Source organism: Chelon labrosus (genome assembly GCF_963514085.1).
Source record: "Chelon labrosus genome assembly, chromosome: 4".
NCBI lineage: Eukaryota > Metazoa > Chordata > Actinopteri > Mugiliformes > Mugilidae > Chelon > Chelon labrosus.
Genome location: NC_140340.1, coordinates 12,422,139 through 12,445,095, shown reverse-complemented (window position 1 = coordinate 12,445,095; position 22,957 = coordinate 12,422,139). Strand labels below are relative to the sequence as shown.

General features: G+C 41.6%; 1 protein-coding gene across 1 annotated transcript in view; it reads left to right on the top strand.

Moving 5' to 3' along the window:
* Window positions 1-22,957, top strand: part of cacna2d2a (calcium channel, voltage-dependent, alpha 2/delta subunit 2a) — a 141,596-nt gene that overhangs the window by 29,982 nt on the left and 88,657 nt on the right. The window contains exon 3 of the mRNA XM_084543718.1: window positions 9,983-10,099. Within this exon, the coding sequence (XP_084399844.1) occupies window positions 9,983-10,099 (117 nt within the window). The remainder of the gene's footprint in view (window positions 1-9,982; window positions 10,100-22,957) is intronic.

Below are 22,957 nucleotides of genomic sequence, written 5' to 3'. Positions count from 1 at the left end.
GTTTTTTAATATAGTTCAGAGTTTGCCATCGCTTTTTGTTTTTCCTGCATATTTGTGGCTTGTTTAGATGATACCCTGTATATATCCCTGAAGGTTATCAGTCAAAATACAGAGCTGAAACAAAGCCATCTGGACTTGTTGGGTTATCTTGAAGACATTTTGTCTTCTAAGTAGCTTATTAAGATCTAAACGACTGGTATAGACTTTAGTCATTTAGATAACAAACCCTAGTCATGCAAACCCTAGTCATGCAAGTCATGACTAGGGTTTGTTATTGACCCAGTACCAGAGGCGATTGCTCTAAGACTACAGGGGAAGCTCAGCCTCCCTAAAATATCACTGGCAATTTCGTCAAATACTACGAATTTACATTACTACTCAAACTAAAATGTGCTAGAACATGATCGACTTCATGGCTACTTCTTATAATAACACAATCGTTAATAAGTTTTAGCCGTTCGTCTATCGTGATTTTTTTTTCTCATATTGCACGGTCCGTTTAAAAACCCATTGAGGCTCAGCTTCAATGGACTTTCAATGGGGCTTCAGAATGGGCCGATCTCAGGGCAAAAAAGCTAGACATTTATTGGACAAACGCTCCAAAATCGTCACTTCCAGGGAAGCCGGGCGTCTCATTGAGTGAATGGGCAGTGGGATGTACCAGGACGCCGAGCTTCTGTATGATGATTGGATGAACTGTTAACGTGGCTGGAACTCGTCGTGATTGACAGCGCTTTAAGACTATACTTCTGCATCGAAGGATTTTAGGTCAGTCCCATGCGGATATTTGGCGAGTGAAGTTACAGTAATACCATAGGGTTAATACTAAGCTACTGCTCATTATCTGTTGCGATATATCGCACTATTTCCATCTGTCAAAATAAATTCGTGAATATATAGCGTTATTGAGTTTGCTACTTGTTTTCATTTCAGTTTTAAAAAGTTCGTTTATTTGCAATTGTAGGGGGTAAACTAGCCAGCCAGCTAGCTAGCTGTGCATGATGGCAGACAGTGCTGTTGACTTGATTTTGGCAAGGCCATTTGATGTTCTTCCTTATGAAGAGAAGCTCAGAATTAAACAGCAAGGCAGACCAATGCCCAAGATTGATTTAGTTAAAAACAAAGGGAAACATAACAGGTCTTTTCAACAGTCCTGGTGGTATGAAAAGGTAAGCTGGCTGACTGCAAGTGCTGTGACAGACAATGTTGTCAAAAGCAATATAGGCCTATATTATCAATTAACTAATAATAACTATAAACATAGGCCTATACAATATAAGGAGAATTAATTAGTAACCCTGTTAAATTTAATGATGTAATAATTGGCCAATTTTACAAAACTGGGCTTCCCCTATTTGAAAGACCAGCAGCCGCCACTGCCCAGTACTCACCTGTAATTGGGGTGAATTTGTTCATTTGAAACGGTTTTTCCCCTCAATCAATGGTATTTGACAACATTTTATATCTGTAGCTCTCTTTGTCTCTTTTTAAATCCGTCCATATGGCTGATCTCATAGTACACAAGCTCTTATGAATCTGTATTTATGTTGATATATTCAGACAAATTAATGATGAATGTTTCATACTAGTTCCCATCTAACAGAAAACACATAAATCAGAGCAACCCTATTGTGAACTCGGCTTCATTAAAACAGTGAGGTGATGAGAGGGAGCAGGATGGGATGGAATAATATCATCTGCCTCCCTCTTTCTCTTGTTTCTTTTCTTTGTCTTTCTCTAATTCATTAAAAGAAAAAAAATGTGAGGACAAATTTAGGGAGAAATGAAATAAGAATTAAAAATTCAGTCACGGTGCAGTGTCTTGTTGGGCGTCAACACGGCCTTTCGCAGTGTATTGTTTTCTGTTATAAATGGGTCATTTACATGTTTTTGATCAACATTTAATACACTGTGTGTAAAAATTAGCCCGCTAATCCCTGGAAATCTCCGTTTGTATGGAGCTATTAACAGATTTTGTGCTCAAAGACTGCCAGCGCACAATTGCCTGTCACTTTTCTTGTGTTATAGTGTACACTAAAGGGCCTAAACATTATGAACACCCGTACATGATATGGCCTTTTCATGCCACCAATATGACTCTGAACCAAAGATGTATCAACAAGACCTCTTTAGGTGCTGTTTGATAACTGACACCAAGATGCTGACAGCAGAGCCCTTGAATCCCGTACACTGTGAGTTTGAACTGCCGTGGATGGGGCTTCTTCCAGCACACTGCGAGTACAAGCACTCACAGGTTTTTAGCTTGGATGAGTCCAACCTTTTCAGCCTGGTCCTTGTCAAAGTCATTCTAGCACCTGGCTGTTTTTCCTGCATCCAAGATGGTGACTATGAGAGAAAAGGCTGTTAAGATGAGTGCTAATCAGTGAACAATACCATCTCTGATAACACTGGCTGCGGTTGCTTGGGTGCAAACCTCCCCAAATCTATTAAAGTGCAGGACCGAGACAGTATGCTGTCGGCATCTTAAACTGGAGTTGTGCTATCACCATGTTAAGTAAATTCTACACTGTCGATATGCTGTACCAAAGTTACTTTAAATATCCAATATTGCTTTAGTTGAGCCTCTTCCTTCAGGGTTGACAAGCTTGATAAGCTTCAGACCATCAGTGTGTTGTTCTATTCACTGAACGAAAAGTCCAGTAATTCAACAGCAAAATGCAAATGTTCATTCTTGGTTATGGCACATATGGAGTTGATGAAACTTCTTACTTGTGTGGTGGGCGGTATTTCTTTCTATTGGCGTGATGCAGTGCCTGGTATGCAGTCAGTAGGAGTATATGCTATCAAAGCAGGTGGCAGATTAACTGTATACATGCTGTCCATTGGTGACACACTCATCAGTCTCTTTCTTTTTCTTTGCTGTCTCTTTGGAAAAGAAACCAGAGAATCCAGCTTGATAGTAGCGGTTAGTGATTGTGCTTTTTTTTTGCGTGTGACTGGACTCCTCCGGAGGCTTCCAGTCCTATTGAACTATGAGAGGCTTCTGGTGTGTTGTGTCTTATCGAGCTCCTCTGAGGGGCTGCTGCTCCCTATGTGTTCTCTCTTATTGAACTCTTCCTGGGGCCCGTGGAAGCTGGGTCTGCTTGGCAGAGCCCACTAATATTCCTTAATGATGTGACATCTGTCTCTGTCAACTTCTGCGTTGCTGCAGCCAGACGTGGCCTATTGTGGCTGACTTCACTGAGAGATAAGCAGTCCTCTCCCTTAGACACAGGCGAGGGGACAATAACATCAACACCACAAGAGAACATCAGCGCTACCATCACACATACTGTAGCAAAAAAAGCCAACAAACAAGTCTTTATACAAAGTGGCAGGGGCAGACGGAAATGTTTTTCAATTGTTATCATTTTTACTGTTTTGACTTTCCTCTGCGGTGTTAAAAATCCAAGGTTTGTGCAATAACGTGCGCTGGTACTGAAATTTTATGCAGCATTAACAAGATTATTTTTGCAATGTTCTGAAGCTGACGAGTACAGGAATTGACTTGCAAAGCAGGGGACTTCTTTGATGAATATTCGGTGCCAGCTGAATCTGCATACCACTTTTTAGCAGTGATTTTCTGGAGTCTCGCCACCCTCTGTCTTTCCATCTGTGTGTTTACAGTGACACTCTGGTCTTGGCACATCGGAACCAGTCATCATGGGTAATGATGAGACTGCGAGCATGACGTGTGCGAGCGGCGCAGTGTGAATGTGACTTTGTGCACATGTATATTTGCATGTCTCACTTTGTGTGCGCGATTTATTTATTTATTTATTTTTGTGTGTGTGCTTGACTGTCCTGACTGCCAGAGAAAGCATATTGGAGGCGATTGGCATAGTTACTTCTGTCGGATTCTGTGTGAGCGTTAGCGGCAGAAGGTTTGATTGGCCATCAGAGGCTCTCCGCAGAGCCACCTCGCCTCTTTTCCTGTGAGAATGACAGGCCTACACAGAAAGCTGTCTAGACGTCACAGCTTCGAGCCAACAGCATAACTGATTAACGCTGCTAATTTGCTCCACAGCCTTTCCAATCCACAAATTATCATTACGAAAAAGGATGGGCACCACTTAACAGTCACAGCCAATTTTTTTTCTGCTTTGATTGTATTTTTTCTTTATAATTATTATTCTGTAAAAATGCTGCATAGGGCTGAAATGTCTGTGTAATGTAAATTGAACTAAGCCATGTCCCTAATATTTTACTGGAAAGGGACATCAAGCACAGTTTCAAGTAGGTAAATGAATAAACTAGTGGATATTTCTTCCTTTTCGAACAGCTTTGCAACACCATATTGTGGCTACGTGGACTGGGAAATCGGTCATATATAATGGTGGAAAATAAATATATTTACTTAAGTACTGAGATTCATGTACTTGCACTGTACTCAATGTTAATACATCAATTATCTTAATATTACGCCATTTGTTTGACACATTTGACATGGAAAAACCTTACTTTTTCGTCTAGATTCAGTATATAAAGCAATTCAAATTTCCTTTGCCACAACCCGCAATAGCAGTAACAGCATAGCTTTTTAAAGGCACACTGTTTGCACACTAAGTCCGTGTTCATTGTATTGGTATTTGTCATTCAGCATAAATTGTTACGCATAGAAAATGTGTTTTATTGACGGATTTACTGTGAGGATGATTCTGTGGTCCTCTCTTTTTATTAAAGAACAGAAATAGAAAATCTTTAAGAGCAAGGAAAGGTCCAGCTGCAGATAAAGGAGCTGCGAATGATACTGGCACCAGAACCACACGTTGTAAAGAAGACCGCCAACGTTTGCAGTCCAGTTGACCCTTAACCACTGCTGGCAGTATGCTGTGGCACCAAGTGGTGGCAAAACCTGCAGTTCCTTGAATGGCCACTTGAGGCTGGCTCCGAAATGCTTTTGGTTTCTACAGCTCACTCGTTTTAAATTATCTCAAGGCTTAAAGTTATTCATAAATGAGTGCGTGTCAGTTTTGACTGACAGGTGGGTGCTATCTTTGGAGGATAGGAGAAGAGGATGTAATTATTTTTCAATGTGCAAACTCGGCGTACAAACTCATTTGCTTTAATGATCTGAAAGAAAATTTATTTAATTAAGTTTAATTTTCCAGTATTACCAATGATACTTGGACGTGAATAGCTGGCACACAAAATGACTAAGTAGTCTCTTAAACATACAACAATAGATTTTGTTATATTCTTATTAGAGATAAACATGTGTTTGTTCATTATGTTTTTTTTTTTAAACTGCACTTTATTTTTTATTTTTTCACAAGCATCCACAAGTGGTTTGCCTCAACTCTAACGCTCCATACTGGATGATTATCAGCAAAGTTGCCTGTCACAGTGCTTGGTTTTTCTCCCGTTGCTACCCCATTACCTGAGTGAGCCAGGCTTTAAAGCCCTCAAATATAATTTCAGGTGGACTGATGTGCTTATGGCCCGTCGGCGATGATGGTCACTCATCTCCAACCTCTAGCTAAAGGGGATTTAAAGCTCATTACCATGTGCTGTCAGTCTACGCCAAGGGCTCCTTCAACCCAGTGCTCATTGGCCAGCTGGAGTTCGGTCCGGTTGACAGCACAGCTCCATCCTTTCTCAAAATGGACAGGAACCTTACCTGCCCATTACAGACGGCTGCAATGGCCAACCTGCCTGAGAGAGGAGCTTGCCACAGTGCTATATATCTTTATTTGTAGTTTATTTGTATGTTTTATAAGTCTATGTAGAGGTATAAAGGTCAGGATAGAGGCTATCGTCGGAGTTCTTCACATACTAAATGACAGACACTGATACAGAGGTGTTTATGTGTCAGAGCATCATAAATAATAGGCATAGGTCACTGGAGAAGGGAACACACGGTGTAGGTGGATACGGTACCCTGGTGTCATTCCCGGGTATAATAAACTGATGCATCATCTGCTAGACTTATGCAAATGTGGCGGGGGAAATGAGGACAAAATCATCATCAGTATCATCAAATGGAAAGAAAATCTTCTAATTTTCATATTTTTTACAATTGTTTGCCTTTTTTCGGTCAGATTTAATTTATTATAAACAAGAATAATATCACGGTATGCAAATTTATATACATTATATATAGAGATCATGGTTTTCTTCTCGGTCGATAAACAGCAGATAGCATTAGAGGGTAGATAGGATCTGTGTAGTTTGTGAATTTGGTTTTTCTGGTTTTTCTTTGAGACGTGCTGATACTAACTGTGTGTTGCCGCAGCTCATTTTCATTCATTTTGGACCACAATGACAGTGGTTGACTGTAGATCTCTCAGTGCTTTGCCGACTCTGTGCTTTGAGGATGTAATTAAGCAGTGCATTTTCCAATGAGGTTGTTTGATGAGCATAGTAGCAGCGGAGACCGCACAGTTATACAGTACACAGTACATTTTAATTCCATAAAGATGGAAGTTACATCACAGCTGGTTAATTCTTTGACTAGCCGGAGCTACTTTCAAAACAAAAACTCATTGTATGTTCAAATAAATAAATAACTATTTTGTATTCCCCACATTTTCCAGACATTAGACAATATGAGTTTTATTGATCTCTCTGTTTGTGTTTTGTTCCTTAGCTCAAAGGTCTGTCTGTAATGTCCCCAAGACTGCCATGAATCTTCCGGGGGAGAGACACACCCAGAGAGCACTACCACACATTAGGGGAATGAATATTGATTTAAAAACAAATTTGACATGGTTTTTAAATCGACTTGAAAAATGCACCACTTAAAAGAGTCAGGGGTTTGTAGTCTGCCAATGGAGCGGAGAAAACTTTGTTCTTGTTTTATGGTTTAATAAGATTCCATTAATGGCTCCTTCCACCTTGAAGAAAGCCGTCTGAAGCGGTGCGTGTCCCTGTGTGTGAGTGTGCGCGTGCATACGCTATGAGTGTTGGTCTCAGGTCTGAGGACGGTCCCATTTGGAGCTTAGGATAATGACTGATGTGGTTGTGTGTGAGTGTGCATGGACTGATCAATGGCAGACTAACTAAACAAACATAACCAAAGGAATTAAACCACTTGTTTCATTCATCAAAAAAAAGATCATTTAATTATTTAATGCATTATGACGACGCATGCAGATTTTACCTTCACTTTGAGAGGGAGTTTACAGTGTTGTTTGAAACTAAGCACCAACCTTGGTCTCTCAGAGGGCGGCCAAAATAAGACACCAGGCAATCTCGTCGGAGTGCCTGGCTGGCATGGTTTAAACTTCTGGGGCCAGGTTTGCATGCTCACTGGGGCAGTGGAAGGAAACTGCCTCTGGCTGCTTGCCCGCCATTCAGCTTGACAGAGACGGATCATATGGACGCCAGTGTTTTGCTCTCCTAATTGCCGTGCATCAACGCATCCATCGCTGAGACGTGATACTGTGTCACCAAACAAGAGATCCTTGTTTTGGCCATTGTTAAATTCATATACCTGATAATGTTTAGTTTGGGGCTCTGTTAACCTCAGTCATGTTCAATCTTTTGCGCTATGGTGCGTAGAGATCGAGAGAGCGCAACCCCAATTTGACTATTCAAACATATATGAGTTACACATAGTTAGTGTTTGAGAAAAGAAAATCAAAGTTGACTGTGGAGACGTCACATATGTGCGGGTTTGTGTCTTAAAATTGCCCGTACATGCGTTACTCATGTTATAAGTGTTATTCTGCTCATCTCGGCAGAGTGGAGAGAGGCAGAAATCACCACTCAGAACAGCACTTAAAGTTACACCACTAGTCTCAATTATTCTGCACGTAATTTTGTTTTAGATTCATGACTGTGGCCATGGGAGGATGAGCCTCCACGTTGCAACGTGCTCTTACTGAAAGGTTTTAACGTGTACATGCTTGACATCTCTGGATCTGAGGTCAGCCTGTAATGAATCACCATGTATGAATTAATATACTACTGTGTATTGTGCTGCCGTTGTTAACATGTGTTGAGTGTGACTTAAACTGACATTGCAAGTGTGTATAAAGTGCCTTGAATATTTGATGAAGTAGTAGTAGCGCTTCGCTCACACAGGTTTGGCTCTCGGTAGTTATCCTTGTATTTGACCAGTACAGAAAGAACTCAAGGTGTTGACAAAGCACGTTGAGATCAAGGATCGTGACGTCGCCTCACATTGCCTGTGTCTAGATCAAAAATTGCACGTGAACGCACCGCAAAGACTACACTCAAGAGCCAGCTGGCACATACATACTATACCTGCGTGAAATGAAAGGACTCTTCATGCTAGTATTGGGCAGGCAGTAGTGTACATTCCCCATTCAAAAGGGGAAAACATGAAAAGCTACTATTAGCTAGCAGGCTAGGAAGAGCTTCAGTCAGTTATACAGAGCTAGTCCTTCCTTAATCATCCTCAGTTGGTCTGTTCATTCTGGATGATCACATTGTTGTGAATATATTAACATACTTGCATGTTCGGCTTAGATGAAGATGAAAAGAAGAAGAGCCATCTGTGTGTGCCCTCCGAACTTTGTCGTGACTTCCGTTTCCCTCCTCGAGCTCTGGTTTTCGAAGCTGATCATCGAGTCAGAGTGATCTCTCTCTGACCGCCACTGATTCAACGCGCTGAGTCGTCTGAAAAGCTGCCAACAGGGGTCTGACTAGTGCCAACACTGCGGGACACATCACTGAAACTAAGGCCACGGGCACCTACAAGTTTGGAACCACACATGAGCGCTGTTACAAAAACTATTGTCTCATCGTCTGGCATGCACTAGAACCCCCCCCCCCCCAAAAAAAAAACCCGACTACTTTCATTAACATACTGCTGTTAATGGAAGAACGGGTCTCAAGCCTTGCTGAGAAAACAACAGGAACCTAAATTCGTCTTCTTAAAAACAGGAGGAGATTTTCCTAAGAAACCGCTCACTTCAGCACACTGTGTTAGTCCAAGATCAGTCAGATGTAATCATTAGCTTAGCAGATTCCATGTTTGATCTGCAGACCAAAGCTGTACAAACATGTATGTTTATGTTGTAGTTGTATTTCATCCATTGAAGTGCACTATATAATATACTCATGTAAGAACAGTTCAATATAAACTGTGTAATTACCTGAGCGCACGATTGATCGATTAAGGAATTCAATAGTACCAGTAAGGCCAATTAAACATGCAACATGTCGGGCTATCGTTGACCCTAATTGCTTTAAAGCATTCAACTAGTACAGGCTTTTTTTTCTGGGTTTCCTGCAGAAGAAGCATACAAAATGGTTTTATGGCGTAAAAGTGGGTCTTGCAGTGTCTTAGGGCAGCAGGATAAGTGGTAATCCCTTGGGTGGTGCTCTGTTGTAGACTACAGATCCTATAGAGAGCTCGCTGAGTCAGCCTTCACAAGTCTTCCAAGGGAGAAGACTAATCTCCCAAGTACCGTCCCCTGTCAGCGGTCCAGGCATCTGCCGTTCTGCCTCTGGATGCCCCTCCTTTCCAAAGTTCCCGGTCCCTTTTGTTTTATGTGGTTTGCAGTGCCTCTTTGGGATTTATCAGGTTTACGTGTGATATGTTGCAGTTCCTATTTTAACTTTATCTAAGTGATCACGGTACTTTATAGGTAGCACAAATCCTAAATTATGGTTGGGGATAAACTTCCGTAACCCATTAAATAGGTAGTCACCAAGCTGTAAATAAGGCTGCTTGTCTCAGTTCCAAAGGAGTTAACATTGTGGAGATACAAGGTGTTCACCCTGCAGTGGAATCTGCTGGAGTTTGCGTTTATTTAATTTGATCCTGACTGCCAGACTGCAGCTGGCTAGCTAAGTGCTTTGCCATTAAGGCTCTGTTCTGTGTTTAATTCTGTTACAACGCTGGGACTTACGGGTATAATGGCGGGCTGCGTACTGCCTGCTCTACAGTAAATGTTCACCATCTTGTGCGCTACCTTGAGAATAAGCAAACAGCTCCTCTGTGATCCTCTTAATTAAACTAATGGCTCCACTAGCCTGACCTCTGATTCCCTCTGTTCTCCGCCTGCAGATTTATAATGAGAAGAAGAGCCAGTTCGAAATCAAGAGAAACAACCCCAAGGACTTGGTGGAAAGAGTGGCACGGGACATCTCCAAGCTGCTCAACAGTAAGAGAAAAGCCCTGGAGGTAAGAGACATATTATAACACCTGTGTACAAACACACGCTATGCCTCAGTGCACAGATACGCACATACATGGTTGTGCCTTTTAGTTTTCTGGAAAGTGAAGTAGCTGTTCATATAAAAGAATTCAACTTTATTTTACCATGTTAACACAAATAAGGTCATAATAAATACTCTACCATTACATTTTAAGTCAATCTAATGTTCCTAGTTAAGACAGTGTTGACCAAGAGTGGTCATAAGGGGTGTACCCACAGGTAGAGATGTGGCGACAAGAGACTATGGAGTCAGTTGCAGTGATGAACGGCGAAAAACCATTTGACAACAAGATGTGGGGAGGTACCAAATTGATCTAATCTAAACATGAGGCAACGACCAGGAGGAGTGATTGATGTAGCCGACTGACACATAACGCAAACACCTAGCCTACCAGTCATACCCCGAGGAAGAACCGACCATGACTTTGGTTCCTACCGCCTAATTTACCACACTGATGGCGAGCTTGGAGCAACGGGTGAACCCAAATGGCACTGTTGAACATTTTCATGTGTCTTTCACTCAGAGAATTTTGGCGATGGGAAATATAGTAGAGGGTTACCTAGGTAATCAGAGTCTCTAGTGACCACTAGTGATCAACGGTCTGCGACAAAGTACAGTAGACGAGAAATGAGCAGATTGCTTTAAATACGGTAGACATGTTTTTGTTTTGGCAGAGACCATGAATGATCAAAATTGTGCCAGACAACTGGTATTATCACAGTATAAACTATAACTATTAATGGAAGGAGATCAGCTCTATTCCTTTAATGTTGACAGTTTTGGAAAGCATGATAGATAGACAGACAGATATTTATTTAATGCGTGGGAAATTCTGGATCCAGTAGCATCATTACACAGAGACAGGTGGAATTACAGTCAGCAAAAGGGTAAAAAAAATTGAGATATCTATCTATCTATAGAGATAGAGATAGAGATATATAATGAGAATAATACACAATAATAGGTGTATATTAAATATACAAGTGCATATGTATAAAATATACAATCTACTTATATAATATGTCTTTGAACATATGTGGTATTATAGATATATAGACATTGTGTACAGTATATAGTGAGATATATAAGATATGTAGTTGTAAGATATATAAGAATATAACTATCTAATGCTGTATAAAATAATAATTTTTGTATTTTATATTTAGTCAATATATTTATATTACCGTCTATTTTCGCTCAGCACTAGGTTTGAGGTTTTTTTTCTTTGTTTAATGTGGAGGCGTATATTCTGAAACCTGGTTTGTGTGGTGTGTGAGAAGGTTATCATTTCAATGTCCTGCATTTTGGGATCTAATTATTACCACTGTTATGCTCAGACAGTCCTGTGATTAGTTAAAAATTTGTTTCGCTCTCTCAGTGGGAAACCTCTAACCCCTCAGAGGAAAAAAAACAGGGGAGGTGGTACAGAGGCGGGAGAGACGAGTGGCGAGGAGGGAAATGAGAAAAGTATACAGAATCAGTATTTTAATTTTTTTTTTTGGGAGGGGGCGGGGTACTAATCCTGAAAAATTGGATTGTAAAACCGAATGTCGTTGTGTCGTCCGTCTATCCAAGCGTAGGCGAGTTTTGTTCAAATCATCTTCACACTTAAAATTACATGTTGAGAAATTATAATTCTCGAATTAGCTAGATAGAATTTGTATTTATTGCAGGTGAAAGCCATTTTTTGTCATTTTTTTCTTCACAATGGCTGTTCAGTTCGTTAATTCAATACATAGCAATTGGAGAAACAGGGCAAATCTTCTTGTGTATCTTTGTAGCTTTATATGTATATGTGTGCGTATATATTGACTTTCGTACATAAGACACTTGATCTAAAGATGGAGGAGGATTAGGGGCTGTTTGTTTTGCTCTGTTTCAGCCCATATAAGGTCTCTCAGGGTAAAAGCGGTGACATTTCTTAACAGAGTTGAAACCTTATAAAGGAGCAAGAGTGCATATCTTTTAAGAGCATGAGGTCTCGTGGGATGAGGCAGAGCAGGAGTCTCTCAAAAGCTCAGTTAATTCTACAGCTTGGATCCTTAAAGCGTTGTTGTACGACTCCTGGGCTCATGTCTAGGATTGGATTTGAAACGACACTGACCCTCTACCTCCGTTTTCCCCTTTATTCTTGCGGAAGGGGGGTGTCACAGTGCCGTAGACCCACTTTCACCTCCTCCTGCACCACCACATTCACCGCAACCCACCGCCCCCACCCTAACCTCCACGGGCCGCACTGTCACCTCACATCCTGTCTGGGAGATTCAGACTCAGGAGGGAGGAAATGAGGTGAAAAAAAGGGAAGGTCTGGAATGAGAATGTCTCCCTGGGGCGTAGAAAAATCAAGAAAATGATGTTCAGAAATTCATAGATTTAAAAATGAGCAGCAAAGTGGGAGGGAAGGAGAGAAGGTGCAAAAGGGGGGAGTAGAAGGAGGGAGAGAAAGGGTTTGGGTAAAAAAAGAGCAGGAGGAGAGGCAAAGAGAGTCAGATGATGAAATTGAAAAAGAGAAATGAAAAAAAATGGAGTCATCATGTCATTACAATATACAAACCTTAAGAAGGAATGTGCAGCAAGTTAATATGTTTCATTTAGACCGTTATGGTTTATTTTTTCACTAAAACAAAAAAAAAAAAACAACAAGACTGTAGGCAAATAAATTCATGTGGACTTATTATTCATACGGGGGAGAAAAGTGAAAGCCGTGTCTTAATGCAGTCTGCAGATAAGAGGGTCTCAAACTCCACTCTGCGCCGTATTGACAGCGTTTTATATTCCAGTCTGTTTCTACCCCCTGTAATGGTTATTTAGTCCCAAATATTCCCTGCCACACATTAAAAAAAAGACGTACCGCGTTTGTGTGTATGTGTGTGTGCATGCCTGTACATGGTGGAAGAAATTATTCTTCAGCAACCTATTTAAATACTGTTGCGGATGATTCTCTCTAATTCGTGTTTATATTACTAATGAGAAAATACACATTGACTCTAAATACTAGTTACTGATACATAGTGAGGAGGGAGGCTCTCTCGGCGCTCCGGGTTTAGTTGATTTGGCATTAATTCCTAAATTAGCAGCACATTTTAATCATTTGTATGTTCGTCTTGTATAGTGGGGAAAGTGAAAAACATAATCTGGTAGGTGGGCCTTTATTTGTTTTTATTATGTTTACCTGCCTGGCTGGGTTTATTACTGCTTAGTGCAAGATTGAGTTTGTGGCAGCTGGAAAAGGGAGCTTAATCAGTTCTTTTTGTGTTCAGCATTTCAGCCATAATACCCACATAACTAACAGAGCAACGTGTGCCCGCTTATACTCAGCCGCTATCAAAATATATATAAAATATCCTTCAAAGTGCAATGTTCTCAATGTACTCCTTGTTCTAAAAATGGAAACGGCATAAGCTGACTTACTTTTTGCCCAAAAGCCTCTCCAGTGTTTATTCTTTTCCTTCCCTTGTCTTAATCTCTGCGACTCAATGTCCCTGTCTGCTCTCCTTTTCTTGCCTCTGGCTTCAGCCATCTTCTCAAACAATGATCTGATTCTGCGGTCGCTGCCAAAATTAAAATGTAGCACAAACCTCCGCTAGCTGAAAGGCTCGCGTGTTGCCCGTGGACATTTTATATAAATCTTTTTGGGTTTTTTTCCGAGGTACGTTGAAATGCGATTCAGGAAAGATATCGATGCTTGGACTTTTGCGTTGACGCTGACACCTGCACTCCAATTTGTAGTTGAGGCGTACAACCGTTTTTTGGATTAGCTGACTTTTAATCCAATCAGACTTGAGTTCAGGGTATGTAATGCTGAAGTTTTTGCTGTGTTAATGTTTGCGGTCTAATGCAAGTCCCAAATTATTGCTTAATGCACATTTGAAGTTATGAAAAGATGCCTCCTTCAAGTTGTACTCATGTAAAAGTTGAGTTTTTGGTATCACTTTATTTTACGGGTCTTTAACGTCTGAATAACATCCTGTTCATTTCCAGGAAGTTTCAGTCTATAACAGAGAAAATAGAGACCGTGTTCAACTGCTTGACTTCGATTCATTAAGTTCCCATTTATTGCAATAATGAATGCATAATATACAACTTATACTTACGGGCATTTCTGTTTCCCTTAACATACCAGTTTCTTTCTTCTAGAAACCAATCCAGTAAAATATTAAACTGCTTACCTGTGTAGTAAATTAAAGTATTCTTTGTGTTTTTTCTCTAAAATCAAATTCAGAAAATATTAGAAAACATTTCTACCTTTAAACCCTTTGAAGTATTTAGAATTAATATTATTTACAGGACCTGTAACCGTGAGAATATAATCTACAGAGTGGAGTAACACAGTGATATTGTGATGTATAATATAGCATAAGTGTTAAAAGTTTTTTTAGTGGCTTGATTATCTGAGATTAGATTTGCTGACCGCTTGCAATATTCACTGATGTGCAGGTAGCACCTGACCTCTCTGCGTGTTAGCCTTTCTGCATGTGTTTCTTAACGGTTTCATTGTGTCTGCCTACAGTATATGGTATCCGAGAAACAGGCTCACACCTGAGTGATACTGCAAAAGTGTCAGTCTGACAGGCCTTTTAACCCAGAGCAGCCAGAGAGAACACGGCCCTCCATGTAACCTGTCATGTGTACGAAGCCGAACAGGTGTGATAGACCTCCCAGACTGATCTTCGCCTTCATCCCTTGCTGTGTTCTTCTTTGTGATGCTCCGTATGATTGCTGCAGAGGGCCCGAGATCAGTTGGGCCCTTCAGAACCAGCTGAGAGTGCACAACATCCTGTCAAAGCTAGGCAGAGTTGAGCTGTCAGTCAGCCCGCTGCTGGGATTTTCCAGCCTCGGAGAGGAAAGATGAGGCCGCGAGTTACAGGCAGAGATCATACTGCCTTACCATCAGACTCGGCACAGCAAAACTACTATTGTTGAAGCTCTTAAGTTATGATTTCACAGAGGGGACTGGTGGAATAGAGAGGGGACTAAGGTTGGTATAATCCAATTACACAGATCTCAATACTATTCCAATACCACTTACAGGCTGTAGGATAAGTGTCTCTGGTCTGCTCGCCGCTTGATGGATAGCCACCCGGCACTCCACTTGTTTGGTTATAAGGTAGCAGGGTCAAACCACGGAGATGAGGCGAGGCCCACTTTAATGTTTGCACTGAAATTGCAGTGACAAGAAACGAAAATAAAATAGAAAAGGAGACTTGAGCAGCAGTCGTACGGATGAAATGCATGGAAAACCACTGGCAGAACTGAGGCGTTTAAGTTAAACAAGTATGCACTGCTGTGCTCAGTGCCTCACTTTGCTGCTCTGGAATAGAGGTCTGACCCATATGAGTAGATATGATTCACTCTGAGGTTGTGTGCAAGTCAGTGACAGCAGATGTGCGACAAGAAACTTTCATACCAGGAGATGAACTGACGTGTGGTGCAGTCACACCCGGGAGGTTCACACCCGACGTATATTTGCACCTGGTCACACAGCTTTCCTGTTAAAATGTCTTGTTAAAATGTGCTCTACAACAAACATGGACGCGTTTATCTTTTTAACACAGTCTCTGTTGAAACAATATTGCTAACACAGCTCATACTGTAAGCAGATTGCCTATGTGTGCCACAGTTTAAACCACTCAGTGTCTTAGTAAAGCTAACCAGCAAAAAAATAAAAAGGCCTGTTCTGCAGTTTTTCCTTTCCTTTTAGAGAGAGCAGGGCTCGTTGTTTATTGCTGTGACCGCTCTTAAGCTAATCTTTATAAACACATATCTCCCCATATGCAGGATCTGTAAGCAAAGGACAGGATTTTGTTATTGGAAGCATTCTGGGTTCCTTTCATAGTCAAGTTGGGCCCAGATAGTTGACTATTCAGAAATTCATTTGTTTAGCATTATTTGGTTGTCAAATTTGGCCACAATTGTAACACTACACCAGATGAAAACATGTACATACTTGGTCATAAAAGTAGTGGCAACTAGCTAAAACACTTAACATAACACAAACAAACAACCAGTGGCGGCTGGTGAATTTTATGTTAGGGGGGGCGCAAAGTCTGTAAATCAAACCCCTGTAGGGGGGTCTGGGGGCATCCTCCCCCAAGTAGATTTTTTTTGTGATTTTCACATACAAACTAAGCATTCTGGTGCATTCTGACAAAATAATAAAGACAAAATAGAACATTTCCTTACAAAGACAAATGGGGCCATGGAACTAAGTTTTAACTTAATTTATTTGCCTTGTAAAATCCAGCAAGTTTAAAAGTGCTAATACATCAATAAAAATAGGAATTATACACAAGTTAACATTCTCTCTCTGTTTGTATGTGTTTGAGAGAGAGTGAGAGAGAGAGAGAGAGAGAGTGAGAGAGTGTGTGAGAGAGTGAGAGTGTGTGTGTGTGTGTGAGAGAGAGAGAGAGTGAGAGAGAGAGCAATGCTAAGCCTTCCAAAAAAATGTAGCTTCAAGCTATTATCAAGGTGGCTGCGGCTGCACTCGTGTTTCTTGGCTTTCTCGGTAAAATGTTTTAAGTCCTTCATCCCCGTTGTAGTCCATAACATCTCTGTCCCGGGACTTTGAAACAGCACGCAGGGGAAACAAAAAAAAAAGCATTACCTGCTGCACATCCAGCTAGCCAATTCCGTTTAGCATACACATTTGAGGTGAAGCTCCTTGTGTATGTCCTCCCACGATCAGTAGCCTGCTGCGAAATGTTTAAGTCCGGACAGTCGGGTCCCAACTCCTTCACCCTTTTCTTCTCCACAGCCGACCGACGAAAAAATTGAGTTTTTTTAAGTGAAATAATTGAGTTTTCCTTAAGCATCATTGAGTCTCCGCTATTAACGTTAGCCATCTTGTCTCTTAGAACGAGTTACAGCTGTGGCGCGAACGCTTGCTGATGGACGTGATTGATTGATGAATTGTCCAATCATGCTAAGATTAAAAAAATAGAAAACAATGCCATTGGTCTGGGCGCAGAGAGCTGCGACCTAGAATCGAATTTTCATGCGCCAATGAAAAGCTGTTTCTGCTCGTAAACAGTAAAAAAGTTTGCTAGCTCTCATAGACTCCAGCATTACCGGCGCCCTTGACCTGGAGGAGGGCTTTATATCGAATGGCAAATCGCAAGCTTAGCCTATAAAGTCAGACGCATTTAATGGTTGCTGGCAGTGTGGCGGGTACCACTACACCATTGCACAAGTAAAAACGCGATGAATTTTTGTGTATTTATTTCGTATTTGTTAGGTTTGATTGATTCATGGTTGATCTTGGTAGATATATAAAACAGTCAATATTTGACAGGAGGGGCGGCATCCTAGCGCCCTCTATTGACCAGCCGCCACTGCAAACAACGCTACTGTAGAATTGTAAATGAAGCCCCACAGTGGCATTCAGGACACCACTTGTTTGTACGCTGAGCAGGACTGATTAGCCGATTGTTGTTTGATGTTGTTGTTACAAAAGAAGAGTCGTATCATGCATGATGCCACACCACGTTTGTCAAGAAAATACCTTACACAAAGCCCTCGTGGTGGTTTTAATCTGCTGAATGAGTTTAATCTGTGCGGTCTCAACTCCTGGCGCACTGAACGGGCAGTCTTGATTCAGTTGACTGGTAACCGGATATCTGCAGGCTTCACAAGAGGCTCTGAAACATTAGCTGTTGCTCTAGAGGTCATGAGACGATAGCGGACGGGTTCCCAGACTGAATCTTACCAGTCTGACTAACCAATCAAGAGGGGTAATGGTCTTAAGACTCAGACTCCACTTCCTACTCTTTCGGGATCTTTCTACCACGATTCTCCTCAGCAGATATGGTTTTACCCAGTCTCACAAATAAAGCACTAACCAGTGGATCTCGTGTAAAGATTACTCAAAAAGAATTTGTGGGTAAACAAGTAAACAAGAGTAAACAAAACTGGCTTGATGATGTGCCACTTTGTCTCAACTGGGTATGACAAGTCGGCCTTTTTGATCGGAGACGATATAATGCGAGCCGATGAAAAGATGGTGGACAGAGCACGGGCTTGAGTTTTGCAAAACTGACGCAGATGTTCTGTGACTTTGCAGTCACGCTGATAGTGATTGTGAGAGATTGCAAGAGAGCTCGGACCGGACACTGCGCGGGGACGGCAAAAGTGCGCTTGACAGAATTAATCAATCAGACTGCGTGGGCCTCCGTCTCTTCCTAACCGTGGAAACCGAGACGACACAGCCGGGTCAGACATGGGGAGGGACAGGCCGCTGCAAGTCATCTGTCATCACGTTACATCTATTAATAATTCAGAAAGGCACCGTCTCTCGCGCGTGGCACGCACTGCCGACATGCGTGCCGAAAGTAGTGTGTGAGCATGCACGTGTTGACGCAGGTGTGAACATTTAAATGTACTCCCCCGTTTCTGTGACCTGTTCACACTGTGCTCACCTGCAGTAGAGTGACAGTTTTATCTCGCTTAGAAACAACATGTAAAATACCCACCAGTATTTCCACTACAGAAACAGAGAAATGATAACTGACACACATTATAAACCTGTAAAATGGCAGCAGCAGGTTGTCGGTCAGGTGTTTCGTTTCTTTTCTTATGACCTTGTTTGCAAGTCGATCATTCTGACAGTTTAGTTTAAAAAATTTTTTTAGGAAAAAAACACCCCCACGGAGAGTTAGAAAAACTCCAAACATCCAGTTTATACTTCTAAGTGTTGTTGAACACTGCAGAGCTATACAGACTTCACGAGGCGACAAAACAGTTAGCTCAAAATAATTGTCACAGAATATCCAGTCTTCATTAAGTCAGGAGAATTGACTGTGATGTACGAAGTAATTTATTTTTGAAGCCACTGACGTTTCCCACTGCAGAAAGACGTATCTTCGGAGAAGTGGGTACAAGATTAACTCTTCAGCTGATGAGGTGCTCACTCAAAATCTATCAAGACAAAATGCATGCCTGTTCCTCCAAGGCACGCATGTTAGTTCTGTCGCAACATTGGTCTTCATCCTGTCTTGGAGGAATGCAGCTCAATGAAAAGGCAGTAATTGTGTAGTTTGTCATTTTAATGGTAAGTCATACTTCATACCCTTCTTTGTTATCGGTGGGGCCAAAAAACAACAACAACAACAAGAGTGAAGAGAAATCAACAGTTTAGTTATTGTTCCTCTGGTAACACAGGGGCTATAACCACCTCCTTGGAGTGCGTGGTTGATGACTTGAGTCGTCGTCCCAGTGAGACCCCAGCCGCCTCGGTGACTGGCTTTAATTGAACAGGCATCCGGCACAAATAACCAATTTATAACAGCTAAATTTAGCCCTCAGTCTTTTAAAGGCCCACCAATCCTAAAAAATCAGGCTCCCGCTATCATGCCACTGTGAGGCTGTTGTGAATAGTGCGAGCTGTCACTCTGATCTGGATTGGCCCTCAGTGGTCGAGTGTACTAGAGCTGAAGGATTAGTAAAGTGAAGCTCTCTTTTGTCTGATGCGCGTTGCTGATTGCAGCCCGACCGCTGGTGATTCTTTTCAGTCGGTTAGCCAGTCTCTGCTGTGTCATGTTGTATGTTGCCTGCTGTGAATGTAAATCGCACTGTATACATTCTTTTGAAAGAGCTTTTTAAAAGATATTGCCAACATTTCTGAATCACTGGAAACACTCGATTTCTAAGTCTCTGTCATTGCGAACAGCAGCAGCTGGTGTGCCCACAATGAATTACACCACCGGCAGCAAGTGATTATGTCCCTCCCGTTGGCGTGAAGCGATGACAAATGAAGTTGTTTCTCACTTTTTGGGGGGAGTGAGACTTCCCTGCAGCCTCGTTCCACTGACTCCTCGTTCTGAGGCGACATTTAAGTGATTATTTGTCAGAATATATGAACATGTGTATGCTGTGATCCAGGTTACCACAGGTATTGAAGTAGCCTTGTCGTATAGCATTGAGGCACTGCATTTGTTTATTGTAGTCCAGGTATGTACGAAGTCTTTATCTCTTTAATTTTTTACCGCTTTTGGTTTTTAGATTAGTTTATTTTTCTTAATACTCTATCTTTCTTCTTCAACCCATCTTTTTTTTTTTTTGCGTAAGTGGTCAACCTCCACCCTTATCCTCCTGGCATTAAAACTTGATCCCCATACTTACCGTTAACCTCCCTGAGGTGCATCGTTGCCACTCAGTCATAGCAAGCACCCCTCAGTATGGCTTGTGTTCATTTAGTGGGCTTAATGAATTACAAGGGCTTCATAATAACTGTGTCTGAGCAGTGCTGTGGGGAGGTCAGCTGGTTTGAATAGCTAATGAACCCAATCACCAGTCAGAACTTTTAACACGCACGGAACATTTTGTATTTTCCGTTGTAAAAGGCGTACAGCTACTTTCTACAAACCCAGCCCTCCCACCACCACCAGCAGCAGCAGCAGCACCGTCACCACTCCAAGAAAGTGAAGAAACTAAATTAAAGAGGAGACTCTAACAAAGTAATTTGATTTTCCATTTCCTGTAGGCCTTTGGAGAGGCAGTTATAACTCAGGTCCCATCAGGGAAGAACAGGGGAAGTAGGTCGAGGTCTAGTTTGGTAAAAATAGAATACTTTAATACTTTACAACTTGCAGTTGCTCTGATTGGCGAAAACATATCACGCTTCTGTAGATGTGGAAGAAGAAGTTTTATTATTTTAAATGGAATTTTACACACAATTTGATATGATATTTGTAGCCTTCCCTAGCATGACTGCAAAAAAAGTTTGAAGGTCATTTTCTTCGATTTAAATGTTTCCTTGAACACTCAGTTCAGGGACTGTATTGTGAAGTTGCTTGTGTACAGAAGTTGTGCTGGTGTGAAAGGCCTCTTCATTATTATTATTATTATTTTTACAAAGCTTCCATTTTATTACGTTTCTGTTTAATGAATGTCCACACATTTGGGCTTTTTCCTGATGGTTTTGTTTTCAGCGTGCCTGACAGGGGGAGATGGGATAATTGCGTATCAGCATGAACAGTGTGACACATCGATGTATTTCTACGCAAAATCAGATCGACAAAACAACACTGATTGTGCTGATGTGTTGTTCCAGCCTTAGTTAAAGGTCTTCCGCCTTTGTCGCAGTTCTTTTAAGCTTTACTGAGGTAGAAGGGTGCTTTGAGCTACATGCTAACATCTCCATGCTAACTAGCTCACAGTGTCCTTGGCAACATATTCATGTTCGATAGATGCGCCATCTGTTGCCATCAGTTTAGCAGGCTAATATGATTCAGCATTACACACAGCTACGTGCAGCCAAGGCTGTTCAGGATAAAGGGTTTTGAAGGTATGTGGTGATAAAACCAACTTGACTTGATGATGTTACACAAGGCGTCGTCAGAATGATTACGAATCAGTTTCAGGTGACAATGAATTTATGTGCCAAACAAATGTTATGTCGATAGTTTTTATCAATAGTCATCCAGTATTGTTGAAATATGTCACTCAGAACCACATGTGTCAACTTAATGGTGTTACTACCAGAGATTCAGGCTGGGCTGACAGACAATACCATCGTGAAGCAGAGAGGAGAGTAAAGAAACTAGCATGACTGTAAATTACATCAAACCCCCTTCCTCCATGTCATCGTCTGTTGCAGTGTTTCGTTTGTTGACTGTCATGTCACACTTTAGTAGACATTGCCCAACCCTACTGGGGATCACCAGAGCCATTTGGAGCAATTCTCTGGGCACAGTGGATACTTGCACCAAATTTAATAACAATCTGTCCATTAATTATATTTCAGCCGGGACCAAAGTCCAAGGGCTACAAGCACAAGTTGATCTACTTTCACAGTGATATACACACTAGTCAAACTCCAGAGAACACATGGACGTGAACACTCACACGTTCACGCACACAGACATGCACACACTAAATCACACGTTCCCTCCCATAATCTCATCCCCAATCCCCTGGCCCCTGTCATTCAGATCTATGAACTTCCATTAGCAACCATCTGTTACAACCTGCAGCAAAGCTATTACGCCACACACGCTCGCATACACAAGCACGTGAATGGACACACTCACCTCACCCAACGTATGGCGGGCTAACGTCTTGTAAGCCTTGAGAGGATTTGCTGAAGCATCGCCTGTTTAACCTTCAAAGCAGAAGTCACCCGTGCTCGCTCGAACACCTGCGATAACGTCACGACGCTGCTGCCCACCGCAGATGCGTCACAAGGTCAACAACAACAACGACAACAACCCAGAGTGGGAGGTCATTACGGACGCACACACACGCGCAGGGTTATGTCACAGCGTCATGTTGTAAAAGCAGATTGTTGTTGTATCTGTACTTTATTCCATCTATAGTATCGGGTCGTTCTATCATTCACACAGATAAAGGTCACAGCATCGCACCCACTGTTCCTTGGCAGCATTTCACATTAGACAAAATGTCAGAACCTGATCTGCTACATGGCAGCATGCAGCCTCCAGCACATTTCTTCACGTCTCCAATGCACACATTTATTTTAGATCTGAATGTACAATTTTCAGCTCCATTTGAATACTCTTTTTTTTTTTTTTTTTTTTCTCCTAAACAAATGTCTGTGTACGGCAGAAGATTTATATATTTTTCTTTCTTGTGCTGTGTTCCTGCCTCACTCGAAATCATTCATTTGAGTGACAATATGGGTTCCAGGCAGGAAGTGTGTGTGTGTGATGTGTGATGTGTGATGTGTGTGTGGGGTGGGGGATTCAGCATCTAATTATCCAACTCCTTCTTGAAAGGGGGAAAAAAAAAAATGCTTTCTGTGTTTAAGCAACTTGTTCACGTAGCAGTAGCATCTGCTTCACTCCTTCATTTCCCCGTCAGCGAGAGA